Source organism: Salmo salar, chromosome ssa02 (genome assembly GCF_905237065.1).
Source record: "Salmo salar chromosome ssa02, Ssal_v3.1, whole genome shotgun sequence".
NCBI classification, from domain to species: domain Eukaryota; kingdom Metazoa; phylum Chordata; class Actinopteri; order Salmoniformes; family Salmonidae; genus Salmo; species Salmo salar.
Genome location: NC_059443.1, coordinates 62,397,125 through 62,419,494, shown reverse-complemented (window position 1 = coordinate 62,419,494; position 22,370 = coordinate 62,397,125). Strand labels below are relative to the sequence as shown.

At 43.9% G+C, this 22,370-nt stretch overlaps 1 protein-coding gene across 1 annotated transcript in view; it reads right to left on the bottom strand.

Annotated features, from left to right (window-relative positions):
- Positions 1 to 18,310: 18,310 nt before the first annotated feature.
- LOC106588876 (nodal modulator 1) overlaps positions 18,311 to 22,370 on the bottom strand; it is a 38,081-nt gene continuing 34,021 nt past the window's right edge. The window contains 3 exon segments of the mRNA XM_045707313.1: positions 18,311 to 20,094; positions 20,742 to 20,834; positions 21,121 to 21,240. Of these exon segments, the coding sequence (XP_045563269.1) occupies positions 19,963 to 20,094; positions 20,742 to 20,834; positions 21,121 to 21,240 (345 nt within the window). The 3' untranslated portion in view covers positions 18,311 to 19,962.

Here is a 22,370-nt window from a genome sequence, read left to right as displayed (position 1 = left end):
ATAAGAAAAAGAAGATCAATCCCCCTGTAGAGCAGTGGCTGGCTGTCGGACCAATTTAACTGCATAATGGTAGTAACGCGGGGAGGCCAGCAAGCTGGTACCAATTTAATGCTCATTGCTCTTGTATGCTAATCCCGTCGGTCAGTAGCCACAGTGACCTCTGGTGCTACTACGGCAACGGAGAGCTGACTGTCTGTCTGTCGTTAATGACCTGGTGGACACAGGCAATGAGGTTATCAATTAAAACAAGCTTGATATTAAAAAACGTTGGGAACTGCAATGAAAGAGAGGGAAGGAGGGGGAGAGAGAGCGAGAGAGAAAGAGAGAGAGAATGAGAGAGCGCAGGAGGGGAGAGAGAGCAGGGGTTGGAAAAAAAAGAAAGAGTGAAGGCGAGGGAGAGAGAAATGGGGGAGGGGTTAAAGAGAGAGAGAAAGAAGGGGATGTGAATAAAAAGGAGACTAATTTAGAAGCTGGAACCAGTGGAGGCTGCTGAGGGGAGGACGGCTCACAATAATGACTGGAAACCATGTGTTTGATGTATTTAATAACATTCCACTTATTCTGCTCCAGCCATTACCATGAGCTCGTCCTCCACAATTAGGGTGCCACCAACCTTCTGTGGCTGGAACTGATTTGGGATGTTTCTGATGAGAGCCATGGCTGGCTGTTCACTGAGCTATTGAATTGCGTTTCTGTGGCATTCTCTATCTGTTCCAGTTAAACCGTCACTAGGACTACTCTCAACTAAATATACAGACAAATATACCTCCTACCTACCTTGTGTTCCAGCTTTGAAGGGAGGCCCAAAGTCAAATGAATTATGGAACCAGCTAAAGTAATTGATTCTTGGTTCTGGGATGAAAAAAAGTAAAAATACACCCCACTCACCAACACACAACAGACACATCAACAGACACATCATTCGAGACCAAAACGGCATACTGTATTCTGTCCAGATACACATTTAGGAGAGTGTGTATGTTATGCACCTGTTTCGGTCAGTACCGTTTAAGATGAGGGAGGACCGTTTTTTTTTTTTCATGAGCATGGCCTTATTTCTATTACAGCATATTGGATGACTGTTATTCATATTCAATTCACCCTGTTCAATTTAACAGCGATAGGTTTAGGCTACTACATGATACTCAAATTTTCCCTATACCCATCATGAGGTTGCTACAACATAGCTTATGAATGACCGTTTACAACATAGGTGCACACTGGTCGAGAGACAAAATTGAGGTGACCGACAGTGACACATGGACAGACAGTGACATTCACTACCGCCTTGCCTGCATCTAGCTGATATAGGGTGTAATCATTACTCCAACAGTTGCAAACAAGAGTTTCTATTGGACAAATTCAGGTATGTTTATCCCCGTTTTGTTCCATTTGCTTCCGTTTAAGACATTTTTTTCAACAGAATTGGTGGAATGAATACACCACTTATTACACATAAACACAGTTCACTTTCATAGCAGCCACTTTGTATTCCCTGTCACACCTATGCGCTCTCCTCTCACCTATTCCCTTAACTTGTGGACTTCAATGCACAACACATCAGCTGTATGTGACTAGGCGAAAAACCTTTCCAAGCCAAACCACTACACACAGCCTGCATCGTTCTTACCTTATTAGCTAAAGGAACATCATAGTCAGCATAGCTAATAGAACTAACTCATTAGTAAATCTGATACAGTCATGTAGCAACATTACAGTGCACAGTCAGTAAGCAGTGACATCGGTGGGCCCTGGTGGCAATAAATGAGTAATACCAAAAGCTTACCTTGACTTGGAAGAGTTCCAGTGTTGTGTTGGAAAGTCATAGCCAGCTAGCTAACATAGCATCCCTTTGTTTGAGCAGGGTATTTCAGTAGTTTAAACTAGCTAGCTGCATTTGTTAGCTAAGTAAGTGAAGCTGAAAAAAAATGACAATCTCTCCCTCTGTCTATTTGTCTCTTGCTTCTCCCAAATTTTGGAAGAAATGAATTTGTTCAAAAATGTTCAACACTTGTCTCTCTCTCTTTCTTTGTGTCATCTACTCACCACATTTTAAGCACTGCAGTGCTAGCTAGCTGTAGCGTATGCTTTCAGTACTAGATCATTCTCTGATCCTTTGATTGGGTGGACAACATGTCAGTTAATGCTGAAAGAGCTCTGATAGGCTGGAGGACATCCTCCGGAAGTTGTCATAATTACTGTGTAAGTCTATGGAAGGGGGTGAGAACCATGAGCCTCATAGGTTTTGTATTGAAATCAAAACAGTGTGTTTTAATCAATTATTTGGTGACTTGATTATATTTAGTATAGTTTATCTAAAAAGAATAACTTTTTAAATGATTTAGCATTTACATTTTTATGAAATTCACTGAGTATGGTCCTCCCTTCTTCCTCTGAGGAGCCTCCACTGTTATGCACATATATGTAGTCAGTATTCCACTCAGCCCCTACCAGATGCTGCTGAGAGACCACGGGCCTGGAAGGAGAGGAGCAGGCCAGAGATCACTTCATCTCCATCTCTCTCTCTCTCTTCATCCCTCTCTCTCTCCATCTCTCCATCTCTCTCTCTCCATCCCCCCCCCTCTCTCTCTCTCCAATCTCTCTCTATCACCATATCTTTCTCCATCTCTCCATTCTCTCTGGTCTCCTGATGTATTATTCACCACCATGAGGCTGGGCCAAGTGATACACTGCTCACTGTGAGAGATGGCATGAAGAGGGTGGTAGGGAGAGAGAGGGGGGATGGGGGGATGGAGGGAGAGGGAGATTGAGAGGGAAGGATGGATGGGGAGGGAGAGAGAGAGGGACAGAGAGCCAGGTGAGAAAGCAAAGCTAGACAGAGGATGTACATTTGACTTTAATTGCTTTATAACTTTGGTAGCTACCGTATCACACACACACATAAACACCACACGCACGCACACACATGCACACAAACGAACACACACACGTACACACACACCACACACACACACACACACACACACACACACACACACACACACACACACACACACACACACACACACACACACACACACACACACACACACACACACACACACACACACACACACACAAGCCAATTTTCAAGTCAATCCTGGCATTTCCACTCCAACTCTTTTCTACTTTCAGTCATTTGCTTTCCACTGCCCTCCAGTGCACTCACACTGGCCCAACCCATCCCCACTATGTCATCATTATCTCCCCCAGGCTATCAGACAGTGGAGGTTAGTGAGGGTCACACACGGACCAACACACACCGACACACACACACACAAATGCATGCAAAGACACAAACAGACCATATGAAACACACATCTTTCTTACCCTACCACTCGACTGAATATTCATTTCCCTTTCCTCGCTAATTAATTCAATCAATCAGAAAAGGTATACACATCTAATCATTATCACCACAATGTGTCGCTGTGTCTCACAATATCATCATTACCCATCATACACCCACGCTCACTGGGCTGTGAAGGGCGAGTCTGTGTGTGTGTGTGTGTGTGTGTGTGTGTGTGTGTGTGTGTGTGTGTGTGTGTGTGTGTGTGTGTGTGTGTGTGTGTGTGTGTGTGTGTGTGTGTGTGAGAGAGAGATAGAAGAGAGAGGAGAAAGAAAGAAAGCAAGAGAGAGAGAGAGGAGATGAGGCCTAAATGCTTGTCTTTTTTTCTGATTTGATTATCTCCAATCACAGTAACATATGACTAGTATTAGAGAATTGCATTATGAAGCATGATAGCCTGTTTTGATTATCCGGCGGTAGGCTACTGTTTGAGTGACATATGTTCAATGGAATCATGTTATTGTGTTTGACTACATTCTATTCAGTGCAAATTGAGTTCTCCTAAATGCAAAATAATGCTAATTTACCTATTCTCTTATTTGTTTAAAATGATATTTCTACTGATACAATGGTAAATATAAAAATAAAGCATATTCCAAATGAAACAAGTTCTAGCCATGCGCCTAGAGAAAGTCATTAAGAAGCTCATACATCCTGACCAAACAGTGTTTGTTAAGGGTCGTCAAGCAGCCGAGAACATGCGGCGCCTGTTTTATGCGGTTGCTGAGGCGACCAATCTGGATACCCCGTGTGCTGTGTTATCACTAGATGCAGAGAAAGCCTTTGACCGCTTAGAATGGGAATATTTACGGCTTGTTGTTGAACCTTTTGGTTTTGGGGCTAGATTCATCCATAGGATCTGTACCATGTATGTGAATCCTTCTTCTATTATATCTCCTGGAACTACCCATTCTAATCCATTTACCATACAACCAGGATTTTCACATACTGCTCTAAGTCGCTAACGCTCAGAAATCCATGCAGCCAATAATGTCTATTTTGTCTGGTTACAAGATCAACTGGTCCAAATCAGTTCTACTACCTCTTAACTCAGCTATGTGAAGCGTGCAACTATCATGATCCCAGTGAAGAATCAAATCAGCTACTTAGGCATCACCATATCTATTTACACTACTTGCAGGAAGAACTACTTAGAAACCTTTCCAAAGATCCAAAAAGACATAAAAAGATGGTCTGCTATGGCCACTTCTTTGCATGCTAGAATCTCAATTATTAAAATGAATGTCTTCCCTCGTATCAATTTTATGAGTTCCATGTTACCACTGCCTCCTCCTGTAGACTATTGGTCTAATCTTGACTCTGTCATGAATAAGTTCATTTGGGGGAGAAAGAGACCACAGATTAAATATGCAACACTACAGAGATCAAAAGCATCAGGTGGACTTGCAGTTCCAAATCTAAAATTCTATCTCCTATCATTCCAAATTCATTTCCTGAAGACCTGGTTAAACCCAGAGGATTCTGTTTCTTCGCATGCTATAGAAGAGTCAATAGTTTCTCCAATTAGATTAAAATACAAATTATTTTCTGGATTGACTCCTAAAAAAATGTGCATTATTTTTTGGACCCCTTATAGTATACTCAGTAAATGTGTGGAAAGCTACAGAGAAGCTTATGAGATCTAATTTTAAATGGAATTCATACTCTCCAATATGGCGTAATAAAGAATTCATAGCGTGTAAGAAACCATTTATATCAGATTCTTGGTCTAAGAAGACATATACAAAGACATATACAATGTGAATGGACTCCTCTGTTTCCAGGAAATCTGCCTGTTTTTTAATGTCCCAGGTTAATCATTTTGTCTTTACCTTCAACTCCGCCCAGTGGCGGTTCTAGACCATTTCAACTGGGGGGGCCAAGCTGGGGCCAGTTGTACTGTTAGAGGGGCCAGTTACATTAGATGTTATTGTTGTCATATCATTTTCTTCACTGCATTGCAGGCATTAGCAGGCAAAAGACCATGCTCATAATCATTCAACAATTTATTTGGATTTTCTGTCAAATTTGTATTCATTTTTTGACCTTTATTTAACTAGGCAAGTCAGTTAAGAACTAATTCTTATTTTCAATGACGGCCTAGGAACAGTGCCTTGTTCAGGGGCAGAATGACAGATTTGTACCTTGTCAGCTTGGGGATTTGAACTTGCAACCTTTCGGTTATTAGTCCAACACTCTAACCACTAGGCTACGCTACCGCCCAGATGTAAAAAAAGAACGATAGCAAAAATTAGTTATGTAAAAATTATTTCATACTTCACATTTAGGGGGGCCACAAGGGGGTCCAAAATTGTTGTCACAGGGGCACTGCCCCCCCCCCCGCGAACTGCTAGTGACTCCGCCTATCCATGCGAGCCTATGGGGTTCCCTGGGGAGCAGAACTCGTAGTACACCCATTGGTCAAACTTCTAACGGACAGATTCCCCTCAAAAGGAGTTGTTTCTGATATCTATAGTCAATTAATTCTAGCAGCACAAAAACCATTAACTCTATCCACTGTATGGGAAAAATATTTTACATCTGCTGACAGACAAATAAATTGGGATACAGTATGGAAAAATGTATTTGGATCAACTAGAAACCCCAATCACCAATTAATGAATTAAAACATTTGCAATAGAATCTATCTAACATCTCAAAAAAGACATGACATGGTATTAGTCCATCACCATCATGTGAGTTCTGCACCACTGGGGACCTTGGTACTTTTCCTCATGTGCTGTGGAAATGCCCGGGGTGGTTGAATTCTGGGGGATAGTCAACGATGTCATCTCTGTACTTCTAAAATATAGGCCATTAGATCCAGTAGGGATGTTGCTTTGTGGTGACTCTGATTTGCAGTTGTCAGAATGCCAACGGAGACTATGGTTGGCAGGAACCACAGCTGCTAAGAAAATGACTGTACAAAGGTGGACTCCACCTCATCAGTTACTATTGCAACAATGGCTGCTAAAATGTAAGGAAATTGTACTTATGGAGCTCTCCAAGGCCAGGATCCACAGGGCCAAGGTGTCCACACTCCACGGCCAGGATCCACAGGGCCAAGGTGTCCACACTCCACAGCCAGGATCCACAGGGCCAAGGTGTCCACACTCCACGGCCAGGATCCACAGGTCCAAGGTGTCCACTCTCCAAGGCCAGAATCCACAGAGCCAAGGTGTCCACTCTCCAAGGCCAGGATCCACAGGGCCAAGGTGTCCACTCTCCAAGGCCAGGATCCACAGGGCCAAGGTGTCCACACTCCAAGGCCAGGATCCACAGGGCTAAGGTGTCCACTCTCCAAGGCCAGGATCCACAGGGCCAAGGTGTCCACTCTCCAAGGCCAGGATCCACAGGGCCAAGGTGTCCACTCTGGACACATGGAAAAAAGCAGCAGCGGAAGTTTCTGAATTCTTAACCAACGGGCCTTTACATCCATGAATGTGTATCAATAATTTCTCACTATTTCTGAGGCTATATCATGTATTGCTCAGTAGATTTACTATGTAATATTAATGTATTATTACCCTATATAGCCCTATATATTCTATACCATGGTGTGTCTGTGTCTGAGTTTACACAGGTATCCCAATTCTGATATTTTGTCCAATTATTGCCAAAAGAGCTGATCTGATTGGTCAAAATACTAAATTAATGGTAAAAATATCAGAATTAGGCTGCCTGTGTAAACAGCCTCTGAGTTTGGTATTCCAGGCTCATAGACACATCAAGCGCGGGGTCTTACTGTTTGAGTCCTCAGGGCTCTACCTGCAGGGCAATGTACTACTGTCCTGACTTTGCTCAAGGACTCATCCAACTTGATGATCATAGCCACACACTTCCGTCTCTCTGTCTTTCTCTCTCTGCTGTTTGTCAGGCCCCACCGACTATACAATGACAGACAGTCAGCCAGTCATTCAGCCAGCAAGCTAGCCAGGCCCTGCTGACCATACAGATTACATCCATCTAGCCAGTGTTCTGGGGAGAGAGAAGCATGAGGCTTAGGCTTAGGCAAGCAAGCACGCACGCACACACACACACACACACACACACACACACACACACACACACACAGAAAGAGAGCGGGGACTGAAACCTTATCTGATCCGACCGGGCTGGGCCAGGGAACAGGGTTTAGTTAGCAGAGCATGATGGGCAGAATGGAGGGTTGGAGGGATGGCGAGAGTGGGATCGCTCACCTGGCTGACCCCAGGAACAGTGAGGCGAAGCTCGGATGCTGAGCCGGCGTGGCAGGGTGGTGTGGCCCCGCGGCTGGGTGTGACGGTCGGGGTCAGCAATACCGGAGGAGAGATAATTGGGGGAGAGTGGGATGAGGATGAGGAGAGTGGGGTGTGCAGATGGTTCTTTCACCTGACACAGTAGGCTAAGGAACAGCCTGACTCTCTCAAACAGAGAGGATGATGGTCCTGCATGGTTTTGTGTGGGCAGGAGGAGAAGAGTGTGGCGGCTCAAATGGAGGAGTCGACACGCGGGGAGGGTGGGGGGGACAGAGAGAGAGAGAGAGAGAGAAGAATCAGTATGAAATGGATGCTGTCTGGCTATATACAGTGAGGGAAAAAAGTATTTGATCCCCTGCTGATTTTGTAAGTTTGCCCACTGACAAAGAAATGATCAGTCTATCATTTTAATGGTAGGTTTTTTTGAACAGTGAGAGACAGAATAACAACAAAAAAATCCAGAAAAACGCATGTCAAAAATGTTATAAATTGATTTGCATTTTAATGAGGCAAATAAGTATTTGACCCCCTCTCAATCAGAAAGATTTCTGGCTCCCAGGTGTCTTTTATACAGGTAACGAGCTGAGATTAGGAGCACACTCTTAAAGGGAGTGCTCCTAATCTCAGTTTGTTACCTGTATAAAAGACACCTGTCCACAGAAGCAATCAATCAATCAGATTCCAAACTCTCCACCATGGCCAAGACCAAAGAGCTCTCCACGGATGTCAGGGACAAGATTGTAGACCTACACAAGGCTGGAATAGGCTACAAGACCATCGCCAAGCAGCTTGGTGAGAAGGTGAGAACAGTTGGTGCGATTATTCGCAAATGGAAGAAACACAAAAGAACCTGGGGCTCCATGCAAGATCTCACCTTGTGGAGTTGCAATGATCATGAGAACGGTGAGGAATCAGCCCAGAACTACACGGGGGGATCTTGTCAATGATCTCAAGGCAGCTGGGACCATAGTCACCAAGAAAACAATTGGTAACACACTACGCCATGAAGGACTGAAATCCTGCAGCGCCCGCAAGGTCCCCCTGCTCAAGAAAACACATATACATGCCCGCCTGAAGTTTGCCAATGAACATCTGAATGATTCAGAGGACAACTGGGTGAAAGGGTTGTGGTCAGATCAGACCAAAATGGAGCTCTTTGGCATCAACTCAACTCGCTGTGTTTGGAGGAGGAGGAATGCTGCCTATGACCCCAAGAACACCATCCCCACCGTCAAACATGGAGGTGGAAACATTATGCTTTGGGGGTGTTTTTCTGCTAAGCGGACAGGACAACTTCACCGCATCAAAGAGACGATGGACGGGGCCATGTCCGTCAAATCTTGGGTGAGAACCTCCTTCCCTCAGCCAGGGCATTGAAAATGGGTCGTGGATGGGTATTCAGCATGACAATGACCCAAAACACACGGCCAAGGCAACAAAGGAGTGGCTCAAGAAGATGCACATTAAGGTCCTGGAGTGGCCTAGCCAGTCTCCAGACCTTAATCCCATAGAAAATCTGTGGAGGGAGCTGAAGGTTCTAGTTGCCAAACGTCAGCCTCGAAACCTTAATGACTTGGAGAAGATCTGCAAAGAGGAGTGGGACAAAATCCCTCCTGAGATGTGTGCAAACCTGGTGGCCAACTACAAGAAACGTCTGACCTCTGTGATTGCCAACAAGGGTTTTGCCACCAAGTACTAAGTAATGTTTTGCAGAGGGGTCAAATACTTATTTCCCTTATTAAAATGAAAATCAATTTTTGACATGCGTTTTTCTGGATTTTTATGTTGTTATTCTGTCTCTCACTGTTCAAATAAACCTACCATTAAAATGATAGACTGATCATTTCCTTGTCAGTGGGCAAACATACAAAATCAGCAGGGGATCAAATACTTTTTTCCCTCACTGTAGGCTCTAGCAGGGGGACTCTGACAGGGATAAGCTTCATTTTAATCCCAGCTAGGCCGCCCATCTGAATTTCCCCACATAAACTGTCAGAGAGCAAAGAAATGATATCCAGACATCACACTGAACAGTGTCATTTCTCCATTCATCTCCTGTCGCTTAGCTCATATGTACATGTTACATTTACATTTTAGTCATTTAGCAGACCCTCTTGTCCAATTAGTGCATTCATCTTAAGACAGCTAGATAAGACTACATTACCTTGTGAAACTGATAAAGTCAAACATTGAAAAGGAACTTGTCTTTTCTAAGGATGAGCGATGCACAACAGAAACCACACAGTGTACAGTAACACCAGGAAGCTGTCGGCCACAGCTGGCTGCATCCTAAGTGGCGCACTATTCCCTATATAGTGCACTACTTTTGACCAGAGCCCTTGTTAAAAGTAGTGCACTATATACAGGCAATGTCTGCTACAAGTAATGCCATAACCACAACAGTCATGGAAAGAAAGGCTTTGGGTTTCATCTGGGTGACAGGACACATTTCCTACTACCCTTGATCTGGACTGACACTTAGCTCTGTCTCATCTGCACAAACACATATAGACACACACATGTATATACACACACCCATATATATATACACACACACACACATTCATACATATATAGACACACACACATATACACACACTCACACACAAACACACATGAGTGAGCGCACGCACAGACGGACGGACACAGAGGGACACACACATGCACAAAGGCACACACACACACACACACACACACACACACAATCTCTCTCTCTCTACCCTCCTCTGACTCTAGCATGCCATCCAGTCAGCCTTGCGGTAGATACCAAATCAAATCAAATGTTATTTGTCACATACACATGGTTGCGAGTGTAGCAAAATGCTTGTGCTTCTAGTTCCGACAATGCAGTAATATCTAACAAGTTAATGCGAGTGTAGCGAAAAGCTTGTGCTTCTAGTTCCGACAGTGCAGTAATATCTAACAAGTACAAATATCTAACAAGAACTACATTATACACACAAATATAAAGGGATGGAATAAGAATATGTACATATAAATATATAGATGAGCGATGGCCGTGCGGCATAGGCAAGATGCAATAGATGGTATGAAATACAGTATATACATATGAGATGAGTAACGTAGGATATGTAAACATTATTGAAGTGGCTTTATTTAAAGTGACTAGTGATCAATTTATTAAAGTGTCCAGTGATTTGGGTCTGTATGCTGGCAACAGCCTCTCTATGTTAGTGATGGCTGTTTAGCTGTCTGATGGCCTTGAGAAAAAAGATAGAAGCTGTTTTTCAGTCTCTTGGTCCCCGCTTTGATGCACCTGTACTGACCTCGCCTTCTGGATGGTAGCGGGGTGAACAGGCAGTGGCTCGGGTGGTTGTTGTCCTTGATGATCTTTTTGGCCTTCCTGTGACATCGGGTGCTGTAGGTGTCCTGGAGGGCAGGTAGTTTGCCCCCGGTGATGCTTTGTGCAGACCGCACCACCCTCTGGAGAGCCTTGCAGTTGTGGGTGGTGCAGTTGCCATACCAGGCGGTGATACAGGATGCTCTCAATTGTGCATCTGTAAACGATTGTGAGTGATTTAGGTGACAAGCCAAATTTCTTCAGCCTCCTGAGGTTGAAGAGGCGCTGTTGCGCCTTCTTCACCACACTGTCTGTGTGGGTGGACCATTTCAGTTTGTCCGTGATGTGTATGCCGAGGAACTTCAAACTTTCCACTTTCTCCACTACTGTCCCGTCGATATGGATAGAGGGGTGCTCCCTCTGCTGTTTCCTGAAGTCCACAATCATCTCCTTTGTTTTGTTGATGTTGAGTGAGAGGTTGTTTTCCTGACACCACACTCCGAGTGCCCTCACCTCCTCCCTGTAGGCTGTCTCGTTGTTGTTGGTAATCAAGCCTACTACTGTTGTGTCTTCTGCAAACTTGATGATTGAGTTGGAGGCATGCATGGCCACACAGTCATGGGTGAACATGGAGTACAAGAGAGTGCTAAGCATGCACCCTTGTGGGGCCCCAGTGTTGAGGATCAGCGATGTGGAGATGATGTTTCCTACCTTCACTACCTGGGGCAGCCCGTCAGAAAGTCCCAATTGCACAGGGCGGGGTTGAGACCCAGGGCCTTAAGCTTAATGATGAGCTTGGAGGGTACTATGGTGTTGAATGCTGAGTTGTAGTCAACGAACAGCATTCTTACATAGGTATTCCTCTTGTTCAGATGGGATAGGGCAGTGTGCAATGTGATGGTGATTGCATCGTCTGTGGACCTATTGGGGCGGAATGCAAACTGAAGTGGGTCTAGGGTGGCAGGTAGGGTGGAGGTGATAGGATCCTTGACTAGCACTTCATGATGACAGAAGTGAGTGCTATGGGGTGATTGTCATTTAGTTCAGTTATCTTTGCCATCTTTGGTACAGGAACAATGGTGGCCATCTTGAAGTATGTGGGGACAGCAGACTGGGATAGGGAGTGATTGAATATGTCTGTAAACACACCAGCCAGCTTATCTGTGCATGCTCTGATGACGCGGCTAGGGATGTCATCTGGGCCAGCAGCCTTGTGAGGGTTAACACGTTTAAATGTCTGACTCACTTCGGCCATAGAGAAGGAGAGGGGGGGCCTACAGTCCTTGGTAGTGGGCCACATCGGTGGCACTGTATTATCCTCAAAGTGGGCAAAGGAGGTGTTTAGCTTTTCTGGAAGCAAGACATCGGTGTCCGTGACGTCGCTGGTTTTCTTTTTGTAGTCCGTAATTGCCTGTAGACCCTACCACATACGTCTCATGCCTGGGCCATTGAATTGCAACTCCATTTCACATTTTCCAGTCCATGTGATCAAAACAATCTTGAAGTGTGGATTCCGATTGGTCAGACCAGCGTTGAATGGTTCTAGTCACGGGTACATCCTGTTTGAGTTTCTGCCTATAGGACGGTACGAGCAAGATGGAGTCGTGGTCGGATTTGCCGAAAGGAGGGCCAGGGAGGGCCTTGTATACATCGCAGAAGTTAGAGTAGCAATGGTCCAGTGTTTTGCTCGAGCCGGTACAACAGTCAATGTGCTGGTAGAATTTAGGTAGTCTTGTTCTCAAATTAGCTTTGTTAAAATTCCCAGCTACAATAAATCCAGTGAAGTTCTTTCAGGGCCGAGGAGGTATCTGGTTGGGGGGGGGGTTGGCATTTGATTGTAAGGAATTCTAGGACAGGTAAACAAAAGGACTTAAGTTCCCGTATGTTGTTATTGTTACACCATGAGCCGTTAATCATGAGCCATACACCCCCACCCTTCTTCTTAGCAGAGAGATGTTTGTTTCTGTCTGCAAAATGCATGAAGAAACCCGGTGGCTGTACCGACTCTGACAACATATCCTTATTGAGCCATGTTTCCGTGAAACAGAGAATGTTACAATCTCTGATGTCTCTCTGGAAGGCAACTCGTGCCCTAATTTCGTCCACCTTGTTGTCAAGAGACTGGACATTGGCAACTAACATGCTCGGAAAAGGTGGATGTGCTCGTCTTCTAAGTCTAACCAGGAGGTCGCTCCTTCTGCCCATCCTGCGGCGACGACATTGTTTTGGGTCGGCCTCTGGGATTAGATCCAATATCCAGGATGGAGGTCCGAACAAAGGATCCGCTTTGGGAAAGTCGTATTCCTGGTCGTAATGCTGGTAAGTTGACGTCGCTCTTATATCCAATAGTTCTTCCCGGCTGTGTGTAATAACACTTAAGATTTTCTGGGCTAACAATGTTAGAAATAATACATAAAAAAAACGAATTACTGCATAGTTTCCTAAGGACTTGAAGCGAGGCGACCATCTCTGTCGGCGCCATCTTGATATTAGAGGCAGCTGGTGATACCATTACCCTTCCTTCCCTGATCAACCCCTCTACAAGTCATGTCTGTCTGTCTGTCTCTGTCATCATCCTTCTATGCATATTTAATATTCATTCCAAATGGCACCCTATTCCCTATATAGTCCACTACTTCTGACCAGAGCCCGTAGTGCTATTGTAGGGAACAGGGTGCCATTTGGGAGGCTACTAATGTCTCCACTTCACTCCACTCAGTTCTCCACGGCTCTCTCGTCAAGTGTCTGGTTTGGTATTAATGTGTCACTGTGTTTTGTGTCCCCCTCCCTTTCCCTGCGATGACTTGTGTCTGGGTGAACGTGTTGTGACTGACTGGGACTGAGTGAGTCAGTGAGAGAGAGAGGCAGCTGGTGACTGGGTTTTGGATGGCAGTAAGTGGTGTGTGTGTGTGCATGCGTGCGTGCGTACGTGCGTGAGGCAGAGTGTGACGGAGCACTGAATGCTGGCTGGCAGTGTGTATAGCGGTCGTCTGAGGCAAACAGGGCTGGTTTCTGTGTGTGTGCGTGCGCGTGCATGTGTGTGCGTGTGTGTGTGTAGGGGTCGTCTGAGGCATGCACGTCATGTAGCACTTTGGCAAAAACAACAACGTAATCGGAGAGACAGATGTTCAAAATTACCCAGTGCAATTTGAAAAGTGTCACCATCATGCAATTCTATATGTAAATAGATGAAGAGCAAATGGTGATAAATGCTACTCTTCTTTAATACGCCATGTCATTTTCCACCCAGACTATTTGATAGCTTAATCAGAGTAATAAAACCACACTGTGCAGAACAGAACTGGACCTACATGGCACGATGACATCATCGGATCCCACCTCTCCCAAAAACATGCTTCCTCTCAGCACTAGAAATGCATGAAAATGAAATAGGTAAACAGATACAACATGCAATTTTCCATCGAGGATATTTGATAGTTATTCAAAGTAACAAAATCCACAGCAGAATTGAAACAGTGTTTAGCTCGTGTCCTACTCTGGGCTGCTGTAGACTTACATGACACGATGACATCACCGGATCCCACCGCTCCCACCAACATGCTTCCTCTCAGCACTAACCCAGGGATGGTTTGTATCTCCTCTCCTGCTCTGACACAGACAGACGGAGTCTGCCCCAAAAGGCAGCCTATTACCTATTTAGTGCACTACTTTTGACCAGAGCCCTATGGCCCTGGGTCAAAAGTAGTGTACTATAAAGGGAATATGATGTCATTTGAGACACAGACGGACAGAGAGGGAGTGGAGTTGCCCACGGTGACTAATAGGCTGTATTTCAGAGGGGAATTACAGTAGTCCAGAGAGGAGAGGAGAGCAGTTTAGCCCACCAAACCATTACAGCCCTGCAGACTGGAGTTACATCCCAAATGGAACCCTGTTCCCTACATATTGCACTATTTTGACCAGAGCCCTATGGGCAAGCCTATGGGTTCTGATCAAAAGTAGTGTACTATATCAGGAATAGGGTGCCATTTGGAATGTAGATTGGGACGGAGGGGAGCAATGAGAGAGCTCTCAGACACCAGCCATCATTTTCACAGGCTGAGGACCATCAGGCAGACCTGGGTCCAAATAGTATTCAAAATATTTAATGTACTTTGACTTAGCATTTGCGCCAGCCTGCCTGGAATGACAGATGGGCAGGGTTTGGGTTTGCACTTCTGGGGCTATTCCATTGGTTCCATTGGCAAGCTTCAACAGCATTTAAAACATTTTGGATGCTATTTGAAGCCAGGTCTGGCAGAGGGCTATCAGCTCTAGCCTCGGTGGGAAGCTGTAAGCTTGGGGGAGAGGTCAGCAGTGCTGGGGCCAGTGATAAGGTTGGTCATGGTGGGGATGGAACGAACACATGCTGTACCTGTTCTTTTCACTCTGTCATTTAGGTTAGTATTGTAGAGTAACTTCAATGTTGTTGATCCATCCTCAGTTTTCTCCTATCACAGACATTTAACTGTAACTGGTTTAAAATCACCATTGGCCTCATGGTGAAATCCCTGAGCAGTTTCCTTCCTCTCCGTCAACTGAGTTAGGAAGGACGCCTGTATCTTTGTAGTGACTGGTTGTATTGATTAAATCAAATCAAATTTGATTTGTAACATGCTCCGAATACAGCAGGTGTAGACCTTACCGTGAAATGCTTATTTACAAGCCCTTAACGAAGAATGAAGACTAAGAAAATATTTGCAAAATAAACGAAAGTTTAAAAAAAGTAACAGAAAAAAATAATAAGGCTATATACATGGGGTATCGGCACCGAGTCAATGTGCGGTGGTACCGGTTAGTCGAGGTAATTGAGGTAATATGTACATGTAGGTAGGGGTAAAGTGACTATGCATAGATAATAAACAGTGAGTAGCAGCAGCGTACAAAAGAGGGTCAATGCAAACAGTCAGGGTAGCCATTTGATTAGCTTATGGCTTAGGGGTAAAGGATGTTAAGGAGTCTTTTGGACCTAGACTTGGCGCTCCGGTACCGCTTGCCATGCCTTAGCAGAAAGAACACTCTATGACTTGGGTGACTGGAGTCTATGACCTTCCTCTAACACCGCCTTGTATAGAGGTCCTGCATGGCAGGAAGCTTGGCCCCAATGATGTACTGACTTGTTGCGCCTTGCGGTCGGATACCGAGCAGTTGCCATACCAGGCAGTGATGCAACCAGTCAGGATGCTCTCGATGGTACAGGTGTAGAACGTTTTTAGGATCTGAGGTCCCATGCCAAATCTTTTCAGTCTCCTGTGGGAGAATAGGTATCATCGTGCCCTTTGCAAGACCGTCTTGGTGTGTTGGGACCATAAAAGTTTGTTGGTGATGATGACACTACTACAGCTCTGTCAATGTGAATGGGGGTGTGCTCGGCCCTCCTTTTCCAATGAACAGCATTCTCACGTAGGTGTTATTTTTGTCCACGTGGGAAAGGGCAGTGTGGAGTGCAAGAGAGATTATGTCATCTGTGGATCTGTTGGGGCGGTATGCGAATTGGAGTGGGTCTAGGGTTTCTTGGATGATGGTGTTGATGTGAGCCATGAACAGCCTTTCAAAGCACTTCATGGCTACAAACGTGAGTGCTACGGGTCGGTAGTCATTTAGGCAGGTTACCTTGGAGTTCTTGGGCACAGGAACTATGGTGGTCTGCTTGAAACATGTAGGTATTACAGACTCGCTTAGGGAGAGGTTGAAAATGTCAGTGAAGACACTTGCCAGTTGGTCAGCGCATGCTCCGAGTACCAGTCCGGGTAATCCATCTGACTCTGCAGCCTTGTGAATGTTGACCTGTTTAAAGGTCTTACATCGGCTACGGAAAGCGTGATCACAGAGTCGTCCAGAAGAGCTGGTGCTCTCATGCATGCTTCAGTGTTGCTTGCCTCGCAAAGTAATTTAACTTGACTGGTACGCTTGCGTCACTGGGCAGCTACACCATCCAAAGTGTAATTAATAACTTCACCATGCTCAAAGGGATATTCAAAGTCTGCTTTTTTTTAATTTTTACCCATCTACCAATAGGTGCCCTTCTATGTGAGGCATTGGAAAACCTCACTTGTCTTCGTCGTTGAATCTGTGCTTGAAATTCACTGCTCAACTGAGGGACGTCACAGATAATTGTGTGAGGTACAGAGATGGGGGTAGTCATTCAAAAATCATGTTAAACTTTAGTTATTATTGCACAGTGAGTCCATGAAACTTATGTGAGTTAAGCTCATTTTTACTACAGAAGTTATTCAGGCTTGCCTAAAAACACAATTTAACATTATGGGCTTACTGTGTAAACCAGTGATACACATGTTTTATTTAATACATTTTAAGTGCATGCTGTAACAACAAAATGTGGAAATTCAAGGGGATACATTCTTGCACTTTCTTAAGGCACTGTACATGACATAGGCTTACATACATACAACATGCATTTGACAGGAAATCGTAAGGTGTAATTACACATAACCAAAGGTTTCCTGGAACTCTTGTCCTCTATGTCTGTCCACTTGAAAACACAACTCAACAATGGACATGATTCTCGTAGTGTAGAAAAGAAGCCTTGACTGTATTGATCAATCGTTTCCTTACCCAACACTGCCCCCCAGAGACAGGATCATGACACAACACCACAACACAACATATTGTACAAAGCATTAGGAACATCTTTCCATGACAGACTGACCAGGTGAAAGCTATGATCTCTTACTGATGTCACTATTTAAATCCACTTCAATCAGTGTAGTAAAAGTGGAGGAAACAGGTTAATTAAGGATTTTTAAGCCTTGAGACAATTGAGACATGGATTGTGTATGTGTGCCATTCAGAGGGTGAATGGGTAAGACAAAAGATTTAAGTGCCTTTGAACAGGGTGTGGTAGTAGGTACCAAGCTACCAGTTTGAGTCAAGAACAGCAACGCAGCTGGGTTCACACAACAGATTCTCATGTCTATCAAGAATGGTTCCACCACCCAAAGGATAACCAGCCAACTTGACGACTGTGGGAAGCATGGGCCAGCATCCCTGTAGAACGCTTTCGGCACCTTGTAGAGTCCATGCCCCGACAAAATTGGAGCTGTTCTGAGGGAAAAAGGGGATGCAACTTAATATTAGGAAGATGTTCCTAATGTTTTGTGGACTCAGTGTATACAACAATTTGGTAGGTACAGTGAAAAGTAGAATTTTACAGGGTCAGCCATAGTAGTACAGCGCCCCTGAGGCAAATCAGGGTTAAGTACCTTGCTTAAGGGCACATCGACAGATTTTTCATCTTGTCAGCTAGGGTATTTGACCCAGCGACCTTTTGGTTACTGGCCCAAAGCTCAAACCGTTAGCAGTCGCTTCTATCCAACGCTACATACATTTTTTTGCATGGCTCCAGGGGGAATCGAACCCAGGACAGTTGCACACAGCACTACCAACTGAGCCAAACAGGAGCACATTTTCCCATGTCAGATTTTATTTATCATTCATTTCACACAGATCACTCTTCAACCCGACTCCCTCCGGCAACCATAACCTAATTGGAATATGTTTCAACTCAATAAATAGCCATTGGCCTGTTCATCTTTTTCTTTAAAAGTGGCCATAACGAAGAAGAACAGGAGAATAGCATACCACGTACAAAAAGAGATTGGTTCAGGTGGTTCCATTTCACATTCAGCATTAATATTACCACCTGAGTATAAACTTGGATGAACCAATTACATTTACTTCTGTAATTATTTAAGATTATCACATCTTTTATTTTAGCTTAACGCAACGTGAGGTCAAGACAAACATTGTACTGCAAATCCTAACTTACAAGTGAATTTTCACTTAGTCATGCATTGATGTCAATGGGAAAACCTGTAAAGATTTGACCTTTAAAGTGAAAGTTAGGATTCGTCCTGGACTTTGAGAAAATATCTCCTCGTAGGTAGTAGATACTTGTCTGATACATTTACACTGGTTGCCTTTGCCTTCAGATAGCTTGCATACTTTGAAAATCTGACCGTTTATTTTCTCAAAAACACAAACACACCGTAAAATAAATTTGCTACCAAACTGCTCATCATTCACATCAGATCAGACAAATAAAATGTTAATAAATTAATAATTATCACTAACAAAAAGTTATACCCCTACAGCTCCCTACCTGGAATCTTAATTTCTTATCTTGTTACTGTAATTATTAACCCTAACCCTTTCAAACACTTAGACCCTCAACCCACCCACTCTCCCTGAGCAAACTGACAGACCAACACATAAAATCCACCATACTTCAAACTACCACAGCCTGTAGAACCCATTATAAAAACATGACATAACAATTCATGACCATTATGACAAACCATTCCATACTAGGGCCAGGAGTATTTTCAGACCATGTGATCTGACCAGGAACCATTTATAGGCCAACATCTGGTCAGGTCATGTGGTCAGGAAAAAAAACTCCTGGCCCTCCTTATGACACATGCAGCGACTTGAACAGCTGGCTGAATTGGATGTGATTAAAATGAATGCCACTGCACGCCATAGTAAATAACTTGTCATGAACAGTTTGTCACTTTTATAACGAGTTATAAAGCTTTCATGATGCATCATTACCACAAAGCGTTACCCTGAACCCCAAAATCCCCATGAAACCCACATCGACATAACCACCTCCCTTAAGACCTCCATAGTTTTTTTTTATCTCAATTGACAATTCATTCATTACAAATGTTTTAAAAAAAAGCAACAACGGCTCATATACATAGACAAAATGGATTCTTCTTAATATTTCTGATGAGTGAGTTCTACAAAACGAAGGAGTCCCACAGAACAGAATTACACAGCCAGTCTTCCATAGAACCTTCCATAGAACCCATGCTGGTAACATCAGTCCATAGACAGAGCCTGGTTGGCTATGGGTATAGTACGGTAAAGTATGCTATTGTACATTACGGCTGCGACTGAAATGGCCCCATCCCCTACATAGTGCAATACTCTCATTAGGGTTCTGGTCAAAAGTAGTGCACTATATATGGAACAAGGTGGCATTTCAGACACAGCAGGTCTGTGGTTCCTGTTGGGGTAGTTTACATGCTACATGTTAAGTCTGTGGATCATGTGCGTCGGGTCTTCTGTCTCTTGGCCTGGCGTTTGGCCTCGTCCAGGGCAGCATTGTCTCCACCGGCCTGACTCAGGCTACGCACCCCCTGGAGACGGCTCACCAGCTGCAGCAGTAGGGGGATCACCTGGGCAGAGACAGGGCATTTAAAAAGGGTGAGATGCCACTTTATATTGTCTTCTGTGTACTAAAATACCATGAAGATCCCAGAAACCAATAGAATGTTTTTTTTTCTATCTATATATATATATACACACATATACACACACACACACAGTGAGGGAAAAAAAGGATTTGATCCCCTGCTGATGTTGTACGTTTGCCCACCGACAAAGAAATTATCAGTCTATAATTTTAATGGTTGGTTTATTTGAACAGTGAGAGACATATGTATGTATGCATGCATGCATGCATGCATACATACATCTCTCACTGTGTTATGGCATAAGTGTGTGTGTGTGTGTGTGTGTGTATCTCACTGTTCAAATAAACCAACCATAAAAATTATAGACTGTACGTACGTACATACATACAGTCTATAATTTTAATGGTTGGTTTATTTGAACAGTGAGATACATACATACATACATACATACATACATACATACATACATACATACATACATACATACATACATACATACATACATACATACATACATACACTTATGCCATAACACAGAGGCAATAGGAGGTCTGCTTGAACATTTACCAGACCACTCAATTACAGTACATTGGATACATGGCTATGCAATAGGAGTGGAGGCAGTGTACCTTTTCATGGTTGTAGGCTGCCAGCAGGAGCAGTAGAGTGAGGGGTAGAGCTATGTAGGAGCCCTGGGCTACGTCCTGGTCAGGGACTTTACGCTGTGATGAAGAACATCACATTGGGTTCTCATTCAATATTCAGAAGACACACAATGCAGGCTTTTTTTTTAATCACTGTAATGACAATATTCTAAATGTATTACATGAATTGTTTCCGAAGTTGGATGAAGTTGCCTGTAGACGCTGATCTAAAATCTGTTTTGTGCTTTCCCACATAATGGATAAGGTTAGAATGTGGACAGGATAAGCTGATCTTAGATCTGTGGCTGCGGAGAACTTCTATTCGGAGGATTCAGCCCTGGTGGAGTAGGTACTGTGTACTTACATTGGGGTTGAAGGTCAAAGTGATGTGCTTATGGTAGCCTGTAGAGGTGAAGGAGACTTGGGGCAGAGAGAAGTCGTACTGGGAGCGAGACAGTGTGGAGTGCAGCATCAACACATAGGTCTGTATTGGGGGAGAGGACACAACAAAACTATATTTATGATGATGACAACATACTCTGCACTGTTAATTCCACTGACCCAGAACCGCTGGATGAAACCATACTACCTTCTATTATCAGGCGAATAGCAACCATTAAAGGCCCAGTGCTGTCAAAATTCTGTTTTCTATCATATTGTACAACAGCTGATGAAACTAACACTGTAGAAGTGTGACAGATGTGAGCAGTGTAATTTTCTGATAGTCGCTGGTTGAAAATACAATTTACACAAGACATTCTAAAATCAGCAGGTTTTGCATGGGTGAAGTTTAAGTTACTGGACAATAAAGAGAGTTTCAAGCCTCTGCCAATAACATCGTTTTCAGGTTACATATACATATGGCATCACATTTGATTTAAAAAAAAAATAATCAATTGTGAGCTATTTTTCATGAGTTGTAAAATGTAATTTTTTCTCCTCCAAAAACGAGAGGGAAAAAAAATACATATTGTAAGCAAAAACATGAACATTGTAAACAAAAACGAATCAAAAAGCATTGCAAGCCAAAATGAACAGATAAATGATAATTTTTTTCTTCTATTTAATATGTTTGTGTCATTTACAAGCAATCTGCTCAGCTTTGTTTTAAACTTTTCCTCACCTACGCTGGCATTTCTGAACCACTGTTCAAGTGGGGGTGGGGTTTAGAAGGGGGCGAACTAAAAATCGGTTACTGTTGGTTAATACACTTGGAGAGACGATCATTCATTTACATTTAAGTCATTTAGCAGACGCTCTTATCCAGAGCGACTTACAAAATGGTGCATTCACCTTATGATATCCAGTGGAACAACCACTTTACAATAGTGCATCTAAATCTTTTAAGGGGGGGTTAGAAGGATTACTTTATCCTATCCTAGGTATTCCTTAAAGAGGTGGGGTTTCAGGTGTCTCCGGAAGGTGGTGATTGACTCCGCTGTCCTGGCGTCGTGAGGGAGCTTGTTCCACCATTGGGGTGCCAGAGCAGCGAACAGTTTTGACTGGGCTGAGCGGGAACTGTGCTTCCTCAGAGGTAGGGGGGCCAGCAGGCCAGTGGTGGATGAACGCAGTGCCCTTGTTTGGGTGTAGGGCCTGATCAGAGCCTGAAGGTAT